Below are 15,872 nucleotides of genomic sequence, written 5' to 3' on the forward strand. Positions count from 1 at the left end.
AATCAAACAAGAAATAAGGCAGGAAATAAGATCAGAATTGAAGGATATGAAGGAAACTTTAAGTAAGGCAATGGAGGACATCAAAAAGATGGAAAAAAACATGGGAACAATTGAAGATAAAACCGACAAAATTAACAGAAAAGTGAGAGATATTGAAATAAATTATGAGAAAGATTTAGATGAAAGAGCAATACAAGATTTAAAACAAAGAGAAAACTGCATCAAAATACGAGGATTGAAGGAAAAAGAAAATGAAGATTTATACGAATATTTGACTCCTCATTTAGCCGAATATATGGGAGCTGATTTGGATCAATTTCAGTGGGAAATAAGTAAAATGTTTAGGATCAATTCAAAGGTGGCAAAGCAAAGAAAATTGCCTAGGGATATAATTATCTACTTCACAAGGAAAAAAACTAGAGATGAATTTATTCTTTTGAGTTACGAAGACAAATTTGAAGTAGAGGGAGAAGAATTGATTGTCTTTAAAGACATACCTGTCAGAATCCTTAAAAAAAGAATGGAATACAAGCCACTTACAAATCTTTTAAAAAGAAACAACATAAATTACAGATGGGAACGGCTAGAAGGAATCTCTTTTAGATTTAAATCAGAACAATTTAGAATTAACTCAGTGATGAAAATGAAGGATTTTATTAGGAAAAATCGTGAAATTTTGGAAAAAAGATCAACAGAAGTGGAAGAGGAGGAAAACAAAGAAGAGGAAGAAAAGGGAGAGAAAAAGGAAAAAGAGGATCAAGAGGGTCAAGAGGGTCAAAAAGGCCTAGAGGAAAACATAACAAAGTAAAACAAAATATAAAATGCAGAAAATTAAAATATTATCCTGGAATGTGAGGGGAATGAATTCCCCTCAAAAACGCAAAAAAGTTTTTCATTATTTAGTTAAACAAAGACTTGATGTTATTACTTTACAAGAAACTCATATTAACAAGAAAGATATTCGTTTGTTAAAAAATAATAGACTGGGAAATGAATTCATAGCAGCAAGCACCCAAAGGAAAAAAGGAGTGGTCATTTATGTTAATAATAGATTCAAAGCAAAAACCATTTTTTCAGACAATGATGGAAGATATATTGGCATTGAAGTTGAGTTTTTAGAAGGGAAACAACTTGTAGTGGGAATATATGCCCCATTAGATAGAAAAGATGCATTCTATGCAAAATTGAATTCAGAACTTAGAAACTGTAACTATGATAAAGTGTTAATAACGGGAGACTGGAACGGTGTAATTAATCCGGAACTGGACCGTCAATCTGAAACTAAAATTAAAAGAACACAAGGGAAACTCCCACAAGCTTTTGAGAAATTAGTGGATGAACATGCTTTGATAGACGTTTGGAGATTTAAGTACAAAGAGGCTAAGGATTTTACTTTCTTTTCAGAGAGACATAAAAGCTTATCTAGAATTGATTTCTTTATGGCCTCTAAAACACTCTGTAAAGATATAATATCTATAGACTCCCAACCTAGAACTATATCTGACCACAACCCCATTGAAATGGTGATGAATTTTAAACCAACCGAATTACTATGGAGATTGAATACCTCCCTTTTATTTAAAGAAGAAATTCTGAAAAAAGGAAAAGAAATGTTAAAACACTACTTCCAAGAGAACATAAAAGATGACATTGATATAACTGTAGTCTGGGAGGCATCCAAAGCAGTCTTAAGAGGCTTTTTTATTCAACAAAATTCAATAATAAAAAGGAGGAAAAGAGAAAGGTTGAATTTACTATACCAAAAATTACGACAGAAAGAAAAAGAACTACATGAAAACACAACGAACAAAATTGCTAAAAAGGAAATTAAGACACTTAAAAAACAAATAGAATTGGAAGAAAATGAAGAAATTCAAAATAAACTTAGATATATGAGACAAAATTTCTTTGATAAGGCAAATAAACCTGGCAGGTGGTTGGCCTATAGATTAAAAAAACAAAAAGAAAGAAACATTATAACAGAGATTAAGACCAAAGGAGGTAAAATGACAATGAATCAATCAGAAATCAAGGAAGAATTCAAAAACTACTTTACTAGTTTATATAAAAAACATCAAATATCCAAAAATAAAGTAGAGGAATTTGTAGAAAAGGCAGGCCTTACACCATTTAATGATGAGCAAAGAAATATCCTAAATGGTCAAATAACCATAGCAGAAGTAATAGAAGCAATAAAGAAAGGCAAGAAGGGAAAGACACCAGGCCCTGATGGCTTTCCAATAGAATACTACCAAAAATTTCAGGATGAAGTAATGTTACCACTTAAGATGACTTTCAATGCTATCGGGATTAAAAAATTTCCGGATTCATGGAACAATGCAAACATCACCCTGTTATTAAAAGAAAACAAAGATCTATTGGACATGAAGAGCTATCGTCCAATATCTCTTCTGAACGCAGACTACAAAATCTTTGCTGTAATCCTTGCTGAGAGATTGAAGAAAGTGTTAAATATCTGGATTTCCAAAGATCAAGCAGGCTTTTTACCGCAAAGGCAGATCAAGGATAACATCCGTGTCATCATAGATGTGATTGAATACTTCGAAAGCCACAATGAAAAGAAGTTAACACTGATCTTCACAGATTTAGAAAAGGCTTTCGATAATGTTAGTTGGGATTTTATGTTTACTATGTTAGAAAAAATTAAGGCCGGTCCAGTTTTTGTTAAGTGGATTCGGGAAATTTATAACAACCAAAAGGCAAGACTAATCATAAATCAAAGTAAAACAGCGGAATTTAGGATTGCTAGGGGCACGAGGCAGGGGTGCCCCCTATCCCCACTCCTTTTTATCTTCATCTTGGAAGCTTTATGTAATACTGTGAGAGATGAGAAGGCAATCCAAGGTGTTCAGACTAAGAAGTACGAATTTAAGCTCAGGTCATTTGCAGACGACATTGTCTTTATATTAGAAAACCCGATGAAAGGAATTAAGCCCTTGATGGATATTTTGAAAAATTTTGAGGAAATTTCCGGTTTAAAAGTGAATAAAGGGAAAACTGTAATGATAACAAAAAATATGGTAAAAAGTGAAGAACAGGAACTAATGGCTAGAAGTGGGTTGAGTATTGAAAAGGAAGTCAACTACTTAGGTATAAAAATAACAAAAAAAAATACAGATCTTTACCATAATAATTATGAAAAAACATGGGGTAAAATAAAATTGGATCTAAAGAAATGGGAAAATTTACAGTTGTCTCTTCTGGGGAAAATTTCAGTAATACAAATGAATGTACTGCCCAAATTTATGTTTTTGTTTCAAGCCATACCTGTTCTTCACTCTCTCAAACCTCTCAAAAACTGGCAATCAGATATCTTAAAATTTGTTTGGAGTGGGAAGAGGGCAAGGATTAATCAAAAAATTTTATGTGATTGTAAGATCAGGGGGGGACTAGGTCTACCCAACCTGAAATTGTATTATTTTGCATCAGTACTAAATTGGCTTTCTACCTGGGTATTATTAAATGACGATAAACTTCTAGCACTTGAAGGTGTAGACATGAGATATGGGTGGCATGGATATATTTTTTACGGGAAAGATAAGTTACATAAAGAATTTAAGAATCATATTGTCAAAAAAGCTTTATTCTTTGTATGGGAAAAACTTAAAACAAGATTATGTAGAAATATTCCACAATGGTGCTCACCCCATGAAGCCTTTTTTAGTAAAGAAGGCATTGCAAAGCTCAAGTGGCTAAGATACTCAGACCTATTGTCAGATACGGTAGAGGGCGAAGTAAAAATAAAATCTCAGGCAGAACTTAAGGAAGCTGGTATAATATGCCACTGGTACCTATATAGACAACTATATGAAAGATGGAAAATTGACAAAAAATTAAATGGGATAGAAAACCAAAAAACTCAGTGGGAAGAAATTACATTAAAGGGGAAAATGAAATTGATTTCCAGATATTATAAGATGTTACAAGAATGGGATACAGAGGAGGAAATAATAAGACATTCTATGGTAAAGTGGGCGCAAAATGTAGGCCATAATTTGGATTATGAAGAGTGGGTCAAAGTTTGGACAAAGAGCCTAAAAAACACGACTTCGCAGGAACTAAGAGAAAATGTCTACAAAATGATATACAGGTGGCACTTATCCCCTAAAAAACTATCCTATATGTATAAAAATACAAATCCCATTTGTTGGAAGTGCCAGGAAAAAATTGGATCATTTTTCCATTTGTGGTGGTCATGCAAAATAGCAAAGCAGTTTTGGGTTAATATCCATAAATGTCTAAAAATAGATATGAAAATCCAAATTCCCTTCAAACCAGAGGTCTTTTTGTTAGGCATGATAAGTAATGATCTTATTAAGCAAAATGGTAGATTTTTATTCTATGCTTTAACATGTGCAAGAATAATCTACGCAAAGCTTTGGAAAAATTCAAAGGCACCGTCAACTGAACAATGGCTAATCAAGCTATACGAGATGGCTGAAATGGACAAATTAACGTGTTGGATGAAAGACAAAACAGAAGATCATGTTCTCCAATATTGGGACAATTTCCATCAATTTTTAAAGAATAAATGGAAAAGCATCTTATGAACTGGAAGAGTTACTTGGCAGTTATATCAATTAAGTTAGAAAAAGAGAAAATGGAAGGACTGGAAATTATGTCTCTTTGAAAACAATTGTCTTGTTGTTGTTGTTTTTACCCTATGTTACTCCTTAAAAAGAGACTAAGGAGAATTATGTATATACCTGATTTAGACAGTCTAAGCATGATTTGGAAAAAGAGAACAAAAAAAAAAAAAAAAAAGGTATACTCAAAGTAATGTAAAAAAGTAGTTAGGCTTAGAAGATTGTAAGCAAAGGGGAATTTCATTAATTTGGTAATTGCTACTTAATATTTGTACTCATCAGTACAAATTAAGGAAGACAATAATAGGTGAAAGAAACAATTTAAAAACTTTTCTTTTAAGATTAACAAGAGATATATCATTTATTGAGTAAGTCATAGGAGGTTGGAAGAATCATAAAAATGAAGAAGGTTCATTTTCTTGTTATGTCCAGGAATAGAAGGTACAGAAACAGGTTTTATGTTATGATAACTGGAAAATGTATTGATAATGTATTTAACTTTCGCCAATACTATGTAACCTATAAAAATTACAAATAAAAAAAAAAAAAAAAAAAAAAAATAAAAGAGTTCTCATACCTAGGATGAAGCGTTGATAGGAACAGGGACTGCAGCCAGGAAATCAGAAGAAGGTTAAGAACGCGGAGAGCAGCTATGAAAGAGCTGGAAAAGATCCTAAAATGGAAAGATATACAAATGAGCACAAAAGAATAATAATAATAATAATAATAATAACAACAACAACAACAATAACAATAATAAGTGAGAATCATACAAGCCATTGTATTCTCTATTGCCATGTGTGGATGTGAGAGCTGAACAGTTAAGAAAGAAGATAGGAGGAAAATCAGTTCATTTGAGATGCGGTGTTGGAGAGGCAGAGGATCCCATGGACTGCCAAGAAGACAAACAAATGGGTCCTAGAGCAGATCAAGCCAGAGATCTCCCCAGAAGCCAAAATAACAAAACTGAGGCTGTCGTACTTTGGACACATCATGAGAAGGCACGACTCACTGGAAAAAATAATAATGCTGGGAAAGATGGAGGAAGGTGGGAAGAGAGAAAGGCCACATACTAGATGGATGGACTCTATTAAGGAGATCATGGGCATGAGTTTGCAGGACCTAAACAGAGCAATAGAGGACAAGGAGTCTTGGAGATGTCTCATCCACAGGGTTGCCATGAGTCAAGATCGACTCAAGGGCAGTGAATATCAACAACAAACAGTGGTGGGGATGCACCTCCAAGATCTTCTAGGGGATAAATGTGACCACTTAGCTTTCCATAGTTGCCCACCTCTTCTGTAGATAGTACTTGACCAAGTGAAAATTCTTCATATACTTCATATACTTTAATACAGTGATTCCCAAACATAAGTCTGCTTAAGATGTTTTGGACAGCAGCTCCCAGAAGCCCCAGCCAACTTGACCAACAGGGAGCTGAAGTCCAAAACATGTGAAGGACAAAAGTTTGTGAACCCCTTCACACATTCGTTTTTTTGTGGACGACTGAGATAATATATTGTTGTGGTTGTGTACCTCCAAGTCATGGTTGACTTATGACAACCCTAAGGTGAACATATGATTTCCCCCCCAATTTCCTGAGAGGGGGGTTACCATTGCCATCCTCTGAGGCTGAGAGAGTTTGATTTGCCTAAGGTTACTCAGTGGGTTTACATGACTGAGCTGGGATTCGAACTCTGGTTTCCAGAGTCCTAGTCCAACACTCAAACTGCTATGCCATGCTGGCTCTCAGAAACATGTTAGCAAACAAGTAAATACCAATAAATAAATAGTTTTCTTTCTCTTTAAAAGTGTTTTAAATGCTAAGAGGTTCTTTAAAAAGGCTTCCTTCACGTATTCCTGCTTTGTTAGTAGAACCGCATGGACGCTTTGCCATTATTCTTGTTAAGACGGAGTCCCACTGGGACAAGTACGAAGGAAAAGACGACCAATGATCTCACTAACCTCAGCTTTTTATGAATCCCAAATTAAGGATCATGTCAAAAGCAATAATTGCTAAAAGGATTTATGGGTTGTAATAGCTCATAATGCAAGGACTGGACAAACTTTAGAGCCATGCGCCAATTTGAACAGCTGCTGATGAAGCCTTGGCTCGGAACAACAACTGTGTAGCTGTATGAAACAAAGGCAAATGCAGCACTAAAAGTATGGGCACATCTACACTGTAAAAATAATGCAGTTTGACAACGCTTTAAGTGCTATAGCTCCATCCTCTGAGATTTGTAGCTTTGCAAGTTCTTTAGCCTTCTCTGCCAAAGAGGGCTGGTGCCTCACAAAACTACAGATCCTAAAATACTCCTGTGAGACAGCCATCCAAACTCTTTTTGGAAGACCTCCGTGGGCCAAAACACACAGCAGAAATAATCCAGTTTGAGACCACATTGGTTCAATGCTAGAGAATTCTAGGAACTGTAGTTTTGTGAGACACTGAGCCTTCTCTTCTGGTGCCGAAATAAACTACAATTCCCAGGATTCCCTAGCACTGAGCCAGGGCAGTTAAAGTGGTGTCAAACTGGATTATTTCTGTAGTGTGTTTTGGACTCACAAGAGCCAGCATAGTGTTTCAGCACTGACTAGAGAGACTCAGGGTTCGAATCCCAGCTTGGCCATGGAAACCCACTGGGTGATACTGGACAAGTCACACTCTCTCAGCCTCAGAGGGTGGCAAAGGCAAACCCCCTCTGATCCAACCCTGCCAAGAAAACCCCACGATAGGTTTGCCTAAGGGTCACCAAAAGTCAGAAATGACTTGAAGGCACACAACAACCACCAAAGAAGAAGAAGATTTCACCACTGGCATCTAAGCAGGCATTTGTAAGGGACTGGCATCTAAGCAGGCATTTGTAAGGTTGCCCTACATTAAACAAGTTAATCAGATGAGCTACAAACACCCACGCACTTTACGTAAGGCGATCAACATTTCTTGCACCTGGGGCATTGAGCAATGCAAACAAACACTTGGACTATTCCCCATCAAGGCCTTAAAAAACTTAGTTCACATTCCAAGCTAGATTCCTCTCCTTCAAATACTACTCTTCAATTGCCTAGTATTGAGCCAGGGCAGTTAAAGCGGTCTCAGACTGGATTATTTCTCCAGTGTGGATTGGACCTCAGTTATTGAGCACCAATTCTCTGAAAGCACTTTTTGGAAATTAACGCTTCATTTGCGGACGACGTATTTGAATGCACACTTTTAGTTCCAAAACTAATAAAACTAACAGCTTTAAAAACTATGAAAGAAATACTTAGTTTAAAAAAGAGAAGGTAAGGAGATATAGCCAAATTCGGTTGAAGCTGGGCGAAAAGATAAGAAGAAAATGGTACCAAACAGTTGAGAAAGCTATATAGAACCAATTGTAAAGTGTTCTGTTTTGAAATATGATTTTAATACAATGGTTATGCAAGGTTTATGAAAGGTTTTCCGAAAGGTTGTGTTGGATGTGATAATATCTAGCAATCTCCTATTAATTTAATCAAATTGTTCAGCAGCTGCCCTATCTCCTCTGCTCCATTTTTATTTTCATATTTTTAATTATTGTTTTAATAATTGCTAATAACTTTAATTGTATTTTTACTGTGGATGGGAGGGTTTGGGATACGACGAAGATTAAGTGTTACTGTATTTTGCTGATGCTTTTATACAGATCCCAAATGTCCCATAACATATAACAGTATCAAATATATATATATAATGCAATATATATTTGTATATATATATATTTCATTATTTCTGCAGTGCAGCTGCAGCCTTATTCCTCCTCCTTTTTCAGTGGAGGCTGGAATGGGAAAAATAAGCCTCCTCTCCCTTTAAGCCTAAGCCACATTCCAGCGCTGACTGCTCTGTCAAACTTGAACCCAGGACTCCCCCTTTCAGACCTAATCTTTGCAAGGGATTGGCTGCTCCCTGGCTCTCTTCAGATGTTCTGACCAATGGAGAAGGGAAGAAAGCAACCAGCAGTAAAGGTTGAGCCTGATTGCAAAAGAGGGAGCCAGAGATAAAGAGAAGGGGAGCAGTTTGGAAGCAGGTCAGTAGAGGAAAAGGGGCAGGCAGCTGGATTGGGGTCCTCAATAATGGGGGGCAAACTGGGCTGGAAAGGGGCTTCCTAGGCTGGAAACCTCTCTCCAAACCCTCCTTTTGTGATCCCACTTGGAGTTTGTCTTCCTTGTGTACTTTCCAAAGGTGAGCAGAGGTCACAACTGCAAAGGAGGACAAGGCACTGCAAAAAAGTGTCCCCCAGGAATGAAATGGAGGACCTGACCAAAGAATTGCTAAAAGCACTCATATCAATGTCAGTGCATGCTTCTTGGTCAGACTCAAGATGGAGGGCATTGTGGAATTCCTCCTAGACAGAAGGTTGGCATGGATGGAGGACCTGTCTGGGAAAAGGAGGGCGCCTGGGCACCCTGCCAAGGTGTGGGTGGGTGTTTTGGTTAAGAGAGAGAGTGCATTGTGTGAATACACTCACACACAAACACATACAAACTGGAGTTCATGTGTTGGGATTTTTGCTGAGGTTGCATCTGCACAGTGCAGTTTGACACCACTTTTAACTGCCATGGCTGCAAAATCCTGGGACTTGTAGTTTTGGGAGGTCTCAGCGCTCTTTGGCAGAGAAGGCTCAAGACCTTGTAGAACTGCAGATCCCAGGATTGCATAGGATGGAGCGACAGCACTCCAAGGGATGTCAATATACTCTGTCTGTCTGTCTGTCTGTCTGTCTAACCTGCAATATACAACATGTCTATTTTGCATTTTGGTTGGTCAATAAAGGTATAACTGTTTGGTTGATTGTTGATGTTATTGGATTTGCTCTATGGCCAACATAGCCCTGGGTATCAGGATAATAGGATAGTCCAGGCCAAAAGGAAAATGGTGAGGTGATAGATAGATAGATAGATAGATAGATAGATAGATAGATAGATAGATAGATAGATAGACCCTATTCCTTGCCTGGAATACTGTGTCTAGTTCTGGGTTTGTTGTTGTGTGCCTTCAAGCTGTTTCTGGTGACCATAAGGCAACCCTTCAGGGCCACACTAGGGGCCCCGATGGGCTCACTTTGCTTATCCAAGATCTAGCATGTCTCCATGGTCCTGGTGGACCACCCCATAACCAGTTCTAGAGCAAGACATTGAGCTTTTCAGTAGCCCCATAGCCTTGGAAAACAAGCAAACCACTCCTGTGAAAGAAACCTTTGGTCACTTGGAACACAAGGGCAACCTTTGGTTTAAAACCTTCCTGCATGCTTCTTCATGATACCCTGCTATACGTCAGCCACTGGCAAATCATTGACAAACCCCAGCTGCCTGAAAGGTATGAACTTCTTGCTGTAATGCCTTCTGGCGGATACTGGTAGAGATAATGTGGTGTAGTGGTTAGTTGGTTGAAACTTAAGAGTGGTTACATAATGCATTGGATTACAGTATGGTTGAGTCTCTCTCATCTAAAACGCTTACGATCAGATGTGTTTGGGATTTTGGAATATTTACATATACACTTGGCCCTCCACATTTGTAGCTTTGACTTTTGCGGCTTTGATTATTTGCGGTTTTGATTAATATGTTCCCTCTAGGAATTTCTAAGTCTTCCAGCACAATTCTGCCAGAGGTTCAGCAGAGTTTCTCTGGAGAACCTAGAAGTTCCTACAGAAAACACTTCTCTAGGCATTTGTAGGTCCTCCAGCATGATTCTATGTAAATATTCCAAAATCCCAAAGAGAGCAGGACAGGCACAAATTGAGGTCTTGTAGTGTTGTAGTGGTTTGAACTTTGGACTATGACTCTGCAGTCCATGGTTCAAATCCCTGGTCAGCCATGTTAAACCCACTGGGTGACCTTGCCAAGTCACACTCTCTCATCCTCAGAGAATGGCAATGGCAAACCCCACCTGTGAACAAAACTTGCCAAGAAAACCCGATGAAAGGGTTGCTGTAGGGTTGCCATAAGTCAGAAATGACTTGAAGGCACACAAGCTTAGCAAGCGTAATGAATAATCCACCTTCTGATACCAGGCTGGTGAGGGGAAGTTTCTGTGTATTGTCCCAAATCTCAATTAAGTTATGTCACACATTTCATAACTAAGTTTTTTAAATTCCAAACCGTTCGTTTTCTCCTGCAGAGACTGCTGTAAAACATGAGGCTAAAGCAAGAGGCAATCAGGTCCTTCCAAGCTCCTACGACTGTCCGCACATTCTCCAACAGCCAGGTTTACTTGTTTAGAAGCGGACAGTCTGATTCGGATGAATCATCTGAAGAAGAACTTGATGTAATGGAATTACGAGCGAGAGGGAAGGAGCTCCAGCAGAGGAACGCTTCCTGCGAGAAAGTTGGGGATGTGGTGTTACTGGAGCGAGAAGTCAGAAAAGATGACAATCTCAACAAGTTAGCCCTGCAGTATGGATGCAAAGTAAGATGCTACCTGGTTTCAAGGAACCAACCTCTTTTATGTACATGGTTTTCTTATGAATGACACAGTTAATGGAATTAATTTCTAGCTGAGGGTGTTGCATACCGAGGGAGAGTGCTCTGGTGTGTCCAGTTGACAGGCAGTTCTCGGAAGGCATCTGCTTCCAAGGGTGGTGCTTAACAAAACAATCCAGGCTGGGAGTTTTCCATGCCTTACGTGCCATTGTCTCAGTCATTGTGTTGTTCAGATGACACAATTTAGTTACTCGCCTTCATCAGAACAACTGGGTGAAGTTGGGGAGAGCAGGATCAAAACCTGGCATAACGTGAAGATCAGGACTGATCAGGACATGCACTGCCATGTTAGATCAGACCAAAGATTATAATTAGAATTTAAATTGTTGTCTTCCACACAGAATGAAACCATTGCTCTGTCTAGCTTTGTACTGTCTGCACTGACTGGCAGAATCTCTCCAAGCCTATCCTAGTTCTACCCAAGGAATGAGGGACTGAACGTGGGGTCTTCTACTACTGAGCTACAGTATATTCAGCATTGTTTCCAAAAACAGCTATCAGATCAACAATCAGCAAAGTGATGTCTAATATCTACATTAGCAAATACTAATTTGTATTTGTCATTTTCATTTATATGCGACCTTTCTGCTACAGGGGACCCAAGGCAGTTCACAAAAGATGCTTTAAAACACCACAGTGTTAAAAACACAATTAATAACTTCACATTAATATAGCTAGTTAAAAGTATAAAATTATACAGCCAACATACAGTGGGCTTGCCATTTTGGCAGGCTTCCGACCTGCGATTTTGAGTGCCTATGAATCTCCACACCCCATATTATTCAATGGCAGCAGTGTGAACACACACACACGCTGAAGCATGCCTGTTCACATTGGATATCGGGTAAGATCATCATTTTTTCGCATCCGCACAATAATCAGAACCTTACAGCCCACCCAGGAAAATATTAGGTCACTTGCTCTCAGCCTCAGGGGAAGGCAGTGGCAAACTTCCTCTGAGCAAACCTTGCCAAGGAAGCCTCATGATAAACTCACCTTTGGGTCACCTTAAGTTGGAAATGACTCGAGGCACACAACAACAACAACAGCTAGTGTCTGAAGACAAAAAACTGCAATAAAATAGGCATGTTCCTGAGATCATAGAATCTGAAAAGAGACCACAGGGGCCATGTAATCCAATCCCAAGAATACACAGCCTAAAGCACTCCTGAAAGATGTTCATCCAACTGCTGTTTTAAAACCTCAAAAGGAGACTCCAGTATCCTTTCTGAGGTCATCTATTCTACTGTCAAACTGTTCTTACAATAAAGGAGGTGTTCCCCATGTTTAGGTGGAATCTCTTTTCTTGTAGTGACAAAAGTCCCTATTGCCATTGCTCTCTCTCTCACACAGACAAGTACATACTTTTCTGTCAAAAGTCCAGGCACCTTGAGCATGGTTGGCCACGAGGATCTTGATAACAGTTCTACAACAGTGGCTAAAAATACAACTATGGTCCCCACTGCATTTTCATACCAAGTCCAAGCTAGAAAGACTGACTTGCATACATTATATATTCATGTACTTACCAGCAAACAGTGATATTTCTCTTTCTGAATTCTTAGGTTGCAGATATCAAACGGATCAATAACTTTATCCGGGAGCAAGACCTGTACGCTCTGAAATCCATCAAAATCCCAGTGAAGGTCAATGGTGTATTAACAGAAACAAGTGAGGAATTGCTGCGCCCTCAGAGTGCTGATCTGTTATTGCCTGAATCGAAAGACGGTGACAACAGCTTCGAGGAAGGCAAGAAAATTGATCAGTATTTCAGAGGCATTGACCAGAAAATTGAACAAGCTGCACAGGTGCCGGTCTTGCGGAGCACAGACTATTGCATCGAAACTCCAAACTGTTCACCTCCACGACAGAAAGAAACCAGCAGTGGGGCCGATTGTGGGATACAGTGGTGGAATGCAGTCTTTGTCATGCTCCTTATAGGAATTGTTTTGCCCGTGTTTTATATTGTGTACTTTAAAACCCAGAAGCTGGAAGTGACCAGCAACGCCGGTTCCAATATGACAGGCAATAACTCATTGCACGGATTAGCTGTGGGAGCACCGGTCCACCTTCGGCCAGAGGAATACCCACCAATGGCTCATACCCCCAAAGGAACGTTCATTCCAGAAGGGGGATGAGTCCACCTGTCAAAAGTGGGCAAGAGACTTGGTGCTTTTGACATAACGTTCTGGACAACGACTGTGAGTTGCTGGAACTGGACTCGCAAAAGAGGCCAAGGGAAACAAGGGCAAAATGAGACTTGAACTATGGCAGTTCAAGTACAGATTTGCCATGTTCATGTAGGAAGACAGTGGTGGGATTTGGACAGCAGAAAAAGGTGTGCAAGACACACACAGCAGACACACATACCTCAGCAAGCATCGAAGCAATCTCAGAAACACAGTCAACTGAGGAAATGGGATTGAGGAAAAGGGGTGTATTCCCATCACCCATGCAGCCCTTTTGCTGTTCTGTGCAACTCCCAATAAACTTGCCACTGCCCTCCTATATATAGTTTGGCTTTTATTGCCTTTTTCTGGATGGGTGGAATCACGACCATCTTGTGGAAACAGACATAGCCAGATCCCCAAAATTATTTGGTAGGTAATTTTCTCGCAGTTCATGAAAAATGTAGGACATGATAAAAGCTAAAAACACTGATATGCATGCTTCTTAGTCATGCTCAAAATGGAGAGGATTTTGAAATTCCTCCAGGACAGAAGGCTTGTTTCCTTTCCATACCTGAGGCCAGAGGGCTTTCCCTTCTTAAATGTGGGATCCACATAGCTTTGGCCTCTAGCATCTGTTACCAGAGGTGGTTGCCAAACCTTGGTCCTCCAGATCTTTTGGACTTCAGCTTCCAGAATTCCAGATGTTGGCCAAGCTGCCAGGGGCTTCTGGGCGTTGGAAGTCCAAAACACCTGGAGGATCAAAGTATGGGAATCAATGTTGAGCAGTTCCCAAACTTTGGTCCCCCAGGTATTTTGGACTTCAGCTCCCAGAAGCTCCAGCTAACCTGGCCAATGGTCAGGAATTCTGGGATCTGATGTCCAAAACACCTGGAGGACCAAGGTTTGGGAACCACTGGTCTAGGTAATGGTAGGATCCTGTTCATGGGGGAGAGGAGTCCTCCCTTTCTACATTCACTCTGAAAATGTGGAACCGACCTCAGTCATCTTAAGCTACCAGGGCATAATTTGGGCACCAAGCACACATGAGCACCAGGGCTACCATTTAAGTATCTCCATTCAACTGATCCAGGCCACTGCAACTAATACCAAGTTCTGGCCTGCTAAAACATTCTTCATTTAATCTCCTGGCAAGGACTGGGTGATTCAAAGAGAACGGTGCAAAAGTAAAGCTGTTCTTACTCAGTTTTGCACCCTTTTTGCATATTGATGGCTGGTAAGGAGTGGGGGAAATGAGCCGCCACACATATTTTTACAGTTCTCTCAAAGTCTAAATCCATGGCCATGGAAACTAGTAAAAGTTGGCTGCAGTGGAAAAAACAGCTAAATCTGTTGCAGCTACAAGCCTTCCAAAGAGCAGCGTGAGACACTCCCTTTAGATCCATGCCAGAATCCCAAGTATTACTTTCCATTCCGTCTCACCTGTACCTTAACCAACACTGTTAATAACAGAGCAGGATTTGGCTAACACTAAGTAGGTTAAAGACAAAAAAGGGAAAGCAGATGTATGTGGAATATTCGAGCAAGAAAACAAGGCAATGAAATCTATTTTATAGCAGCTGAGGAGGAAGAGACATGGATGGTTATAGATATGGAAAAACCGTGGAACTTTAAAAATATGGAGATGTTCTCTGGTTTGGCTAGGCACTCATCCATACTTTTCTAACTGGCAGATATGACTCATTGAACACCTCTTCTTTGCCGCGTGATGTGGGCTTTTCAAGAGGTGCAGCAAGAGCAAGACAGAGAGGAATTTTAACATGAGGACTCCATGTAATCTGAGGACAATATTGGCTGCTGAAGTCAGTTTCCGAAGAATCGCAACTTTCATTTCAATCTAGTCTTTATGTTTGTTAAGTTTGCAACCCCAATCATATGGGGAAATACTTAGTAAACTCCCTGAAATGAAATGGCTATGTGAACAAAATTTCTCCATTGTCTGAATTTCTTCCATAGCTCACTGATTTTTCTAGGACTAGCCAAAACATACATATACAGTATCTTGAGTGTCTTACCAAATGTTCTCCAAAATGTTTTGGACTATAACTCTGATCATCCCTTACCACTGACAGAGGCAACAGCCTGACAGGAGCTGTCATCCAAAACATTTTGGTAGGAGGCACAAAACTGAGTAAATCTGAAATAGGCAATTCATTATGTCAGCCCTACAGTACTTAAACTATTCCAAGTTTGCGAATCTTCATACTTCGTTCTTTGACGAGTGCCTCAGCATGCGCCTCAAAGCAAGACTTCCCATCTGCTTACACCTTGAGTTAAGCCTGGACGAGGAATGCAACATTTTAGAGTTTGTTACCCTCACATTTCTATTTTATATTTTCACAATAGGAAATTTTGATTTAGCACCCTTTCAACGTGAGAGCTGCATCTTGGTGTATTTTCCAAAGGGGAGAGCTTCTCTTTTAATTCTACTTAATCAGCCACCTCAACCTACAATACGAAAAAAATCCTTCAGTTCCTTTAACACATATGTGTGTTTAAGCCAGGAGTGCGCACAGTGTGGCCTGCAGATATTCCAGAGCTAACTTTATTTTGTTCCAAAATGCCCTGAAATGTC

At 39.4% G+C, this 15,872-nt stretch overlaps 1 protein-coding gene across 1 annotated transcript; it reads left to right on the top strand.

The window, feature by feature from the left end:
• The first annotated feature begins 8,566 nt into the window (after window positions 1–8,566).
• LOC149307440 (lysM and putative peptidoglycan-binding domain-containing protein 4-like) lies at window positions 8,567–13,608 on the top strand. The gene is made up of 3 exons (XM_089538057.1): window positions 8,567–8,653; window positions 10,747–11,034; window positions 12,674–13,608. The coding sequence occupies exons 2-3, from the start codon at window positions 10,762–10,764 to the stop codon at window positions 13,244–13,246; spliced, it is 846 nt and encodes a 281-aa protein (XP_089394183.1). The 5' UTR covers window positions 8,567–8,653; window positions 10,747–10,761; the 3' UTR covers window positions 13,247–13,608.
• Window positions 13,609–15,872: the final 2,264 nt, after the last annotated feature.

The sequence above is a fragment of the Sceloporus occidentalis genome, unplaced genomic scaffold (assembly GCF_023333645.1).
Source record: "Sceloporus occidentalis isolate IW3139 unplaced genomic scaffold, rSceOcc1.0.p SCAF_9, whole genome shotgun sequence".
In the NCBI taxonomy this organism is placed as follows: Eukaryota; Metazoa; Chordata; class Lepidosauria; order Squamata; family Phrynosomatidae; genus Sceloporus; species Sceloporus occidentalis.